We start from the raw sequence: 2,943 nt of genomic DNA on the forward strand, positions 1-2,943 counted from the left end.
GCACGTAGTATCCTATGCTAAATACTTGAAGATGATGTTGATACATGAGCGTAGATGCTTCCTGATCGCTGTCAGTTTTCTCGAGGATGCATTCCAGATCAGCGTAAACGACAAATGGAACTCGTTCCTTCCTATTATAGTTGTTAAAGCTCAGCCACTTGTCGTCGTCGCTCGGTAGTCGAATAGCGCAGTCGTTTATACGTACGCAATCTACCATGTGTAACTGCAATCTCTCGTTGGAATGAAAATAATGTAAACAGCTGCAAATAAAAAATAAATAATGGTTTTTTAAAATTTATTTTTAAAGAAGAATTCGCTTTTATTAATCGTATACTTACCGATCGCAAATGTACTTTTGGCCGTTATGTTTATTCAATTGCGAGCTCATGAGCCGAGAAATATTCTTGATCCATGCGAAGTGGCCCACATTGTCGTCTCGCGGATCTCGCAAATATAGTAAATTAACATGTTTCTCCTTTTTGTCGTCAGCGAGTCGTATCGGGAGAACGTTTAGCGTTTTTTGTCTCTCGATAATGTATACGTTAATGGACACGTCGTTGAGACGTTCAAATTTTGTTATGTCTTTTAACGTTATAGGAAATTCTATATTTTGGAAATTCAGCACCGTCGTATAGTGTGGGTAGGAAGATTCGCGATCCGCGTTTCTTTCGGCTGGGTACAGAGCGGCGACCACCGACCATGCGAAGCATGCATTGTCCATCGAGCGTACGTTAATCACCGCTCTCTTTGTCATTATCTCTCGCGGCACTTCGAAGCGACATCCTGCGCGCAATGGATTACACTTATTGATGTTTACTGTAAGATTCATGATTCGCGACAACGCCCACCCACTGTCACGTTCTTGAAATTCCTCGAGAGATGCCAACGTGGGTTCGATGACGTGCCGCTCATACCATTCACGCAAGTTCGATGTTCGGAAAAGTTCATAGTTTTTAGTATTAATACTTTTATTGGCACGTTTATCACCCGTCACAAATTCGCCGTTAAATATGGTGTTCACTTTTACACAGTTGTGTCTTTCTGTTGTGTCTTGCACTCGCTCGAGCACTACACTGCTGATGTCTTCTAAAAATCGTCGCGGCTCGATATAGTCCGCGTTAATTACCGCACCGGTTAAAATTCGATTTTCAAACGCCGCATCGATCTCTCGCCAAACAAAAGATCTTTCCGCGTTATTGTCACTGTTATTGCTAGTGCTCGCGTAGTCACCACCAAAATGTAGAAATCGTCTCTCTAATTCAGTCTTCGTACCCTCGAGTCGTGCAATTGTAGCGATTAAAGATTGTCTGCATCCAATGGAGAGCCGTGGACGCTTGACATGATTGCATTCTTCAAGCTGTTTAATTAATTCATTGCACTCTTCTATCCACGCGAAACACTCCTTCAAGCTAGCAATTTGGTGGGATCGATTCAACAGATCGCGCTCTGCTTGACTGAAATCTTGATCCATGTTTACAACGATTTACTAATGGTAAAATGAATTCACTCTCGTAGGTTTCAACGTACTGTAATCTGACACATTTCTAGACTGAATTCATTTTCGTCTGTAACTCCCTCTTTTCAGAGTAGAGCATTATACGCTCATTTTCAAAGTATGCTTAGAAAAAAACGCTCTACCCTCATAAAATTTATGAAAATACAATTCTATCGAGTTTCACTTACATTTACACTTCTACTAACCTTGAAACATATTGGCAAAAAACATGTTCGATTGTCATAAGACATTGCGTTTCAATATCATCGATTTCGATAGCAGCCAGATGTTGGCGCTCAATCGATTAATTATGAAACTTGTTCGTATTTTGATATTTAAAATAATTAATAAATATTGTTTCTAGAAAAATTATATTACACCATATCTTGGCTGAAAAACGGTTGGAGCATATACCAGCGAATACCCTTTGTAACACTTCTCGTTTATAACCATTTGTTTTTTTGTATTATTTTTTGTTCATGGTAATAATCCCTTTTTATGATGTTTTTTGTTGTCTTGTACGTGACTGCAGTCCCCAAAATCTGTGATGTCTTACTACCACTCCGCATGACGTCATACCCCTCGCCTATGAGTATCCCCCGCGCCCCGCATTCCCCTCGGAGTTCCCGAGTTAGAACTCTCATAGTATTACTACTGATACAGCAATAGAAGAAGATATAATGAAAGATTTATCACTTTCTACACTGGGACAATTGATGATTTGCGAGAACGACTTACGCGACACAGATTTATTACAAAGATTGGTAAATTATATATCGATTATATAAATGATATGCTCATTTATGTATTAGAGATCAAAAACTAAATTGAATTTTACAGGCTACAAATTTGACTAGATTGGGAGGCAATAATTACAAAGAATGTATACGGCGTATAATGTCGAAAGTAATGACTGACGAGCTGGCTTCTAATTCAGTTATAAAGGCCATAAAAGCCAGAAAAACTTCTCTGAACTTCAAATTTCTATTGCTATATTAGGTATTGTAGTTAAGCTCGACACACATGATATATATTTGAAATATAAGTAGCATTAACAAAATTTACATTAAGCATGCCTCATTCTGATGGTATTTTGATCACTGATTGCACCGACCCACAATACAGAACTGTTCAATTTAAGGATTTTAAGTTATCTATAATATTACGAGATTCTACATGCTTATTAAAAGATGGTACAGTTGTAGAAATAGAAAATTTTGCCTTTTGCACAATTCTGAATTTTTAAGCTTTATACTCTTTTTATACGCTTAGCTTTTTTTATCGGTTTTAGATGCTGTTAAAATGTATGATAAAAAGAAAACGTCTATAAAGGAAATGGAATCCGTTATAGCCATATGGCTCAGTAAAGCGCCTGAAAGATTAAAAAAAATGGATAATAATAAGTGATTATCTCTATGTTTAATCTACTTACTATCTACTATAATCTG

General features: G+C 37.5%; 1 protein-coding gene across 1 annotated transcript; it reads right to left on the minus strand.

Moving 5' to 3' along the window:
- Positions 1-25: 25 nt before the first annotated feature.
- LOC108727786 (uncharacterized) lies at positions 26-868 on the minus strand (the record flags this gene model as incomplete). The annotated part of the gene is made up of 2 exons (XM_018456030.1): positions 339-868; positions 26-260 (listed from the first exon to the last, which is right to left on the minus strand). Coding segments are annotated over exons 1-2 (726 nt in total), but the record flags the coding sequence as incomplete, so codon positions are not given.
- Positions 869-2,943: the final 2,075 nt, after the last annotated feature.

Source organism: Mycetomoellerius zeteki, unplaced genomic scaffold (genome assembly GCF_001594055.1).
Source record: "Mycetomoellerius zeteki isolate Tzet28-1 unplaced genomic scaffold, Tzet1.0 scaffold534, whole genome shotgun sequence".
NCBI classification, from domain to species: domain Eukaryota; kingdom Metazoa; phylum Arthropoda; class Insecta; order Hymenoptera; family Formicidae; genus Mycetomoellerius; species Mycetomoellerius zeteki.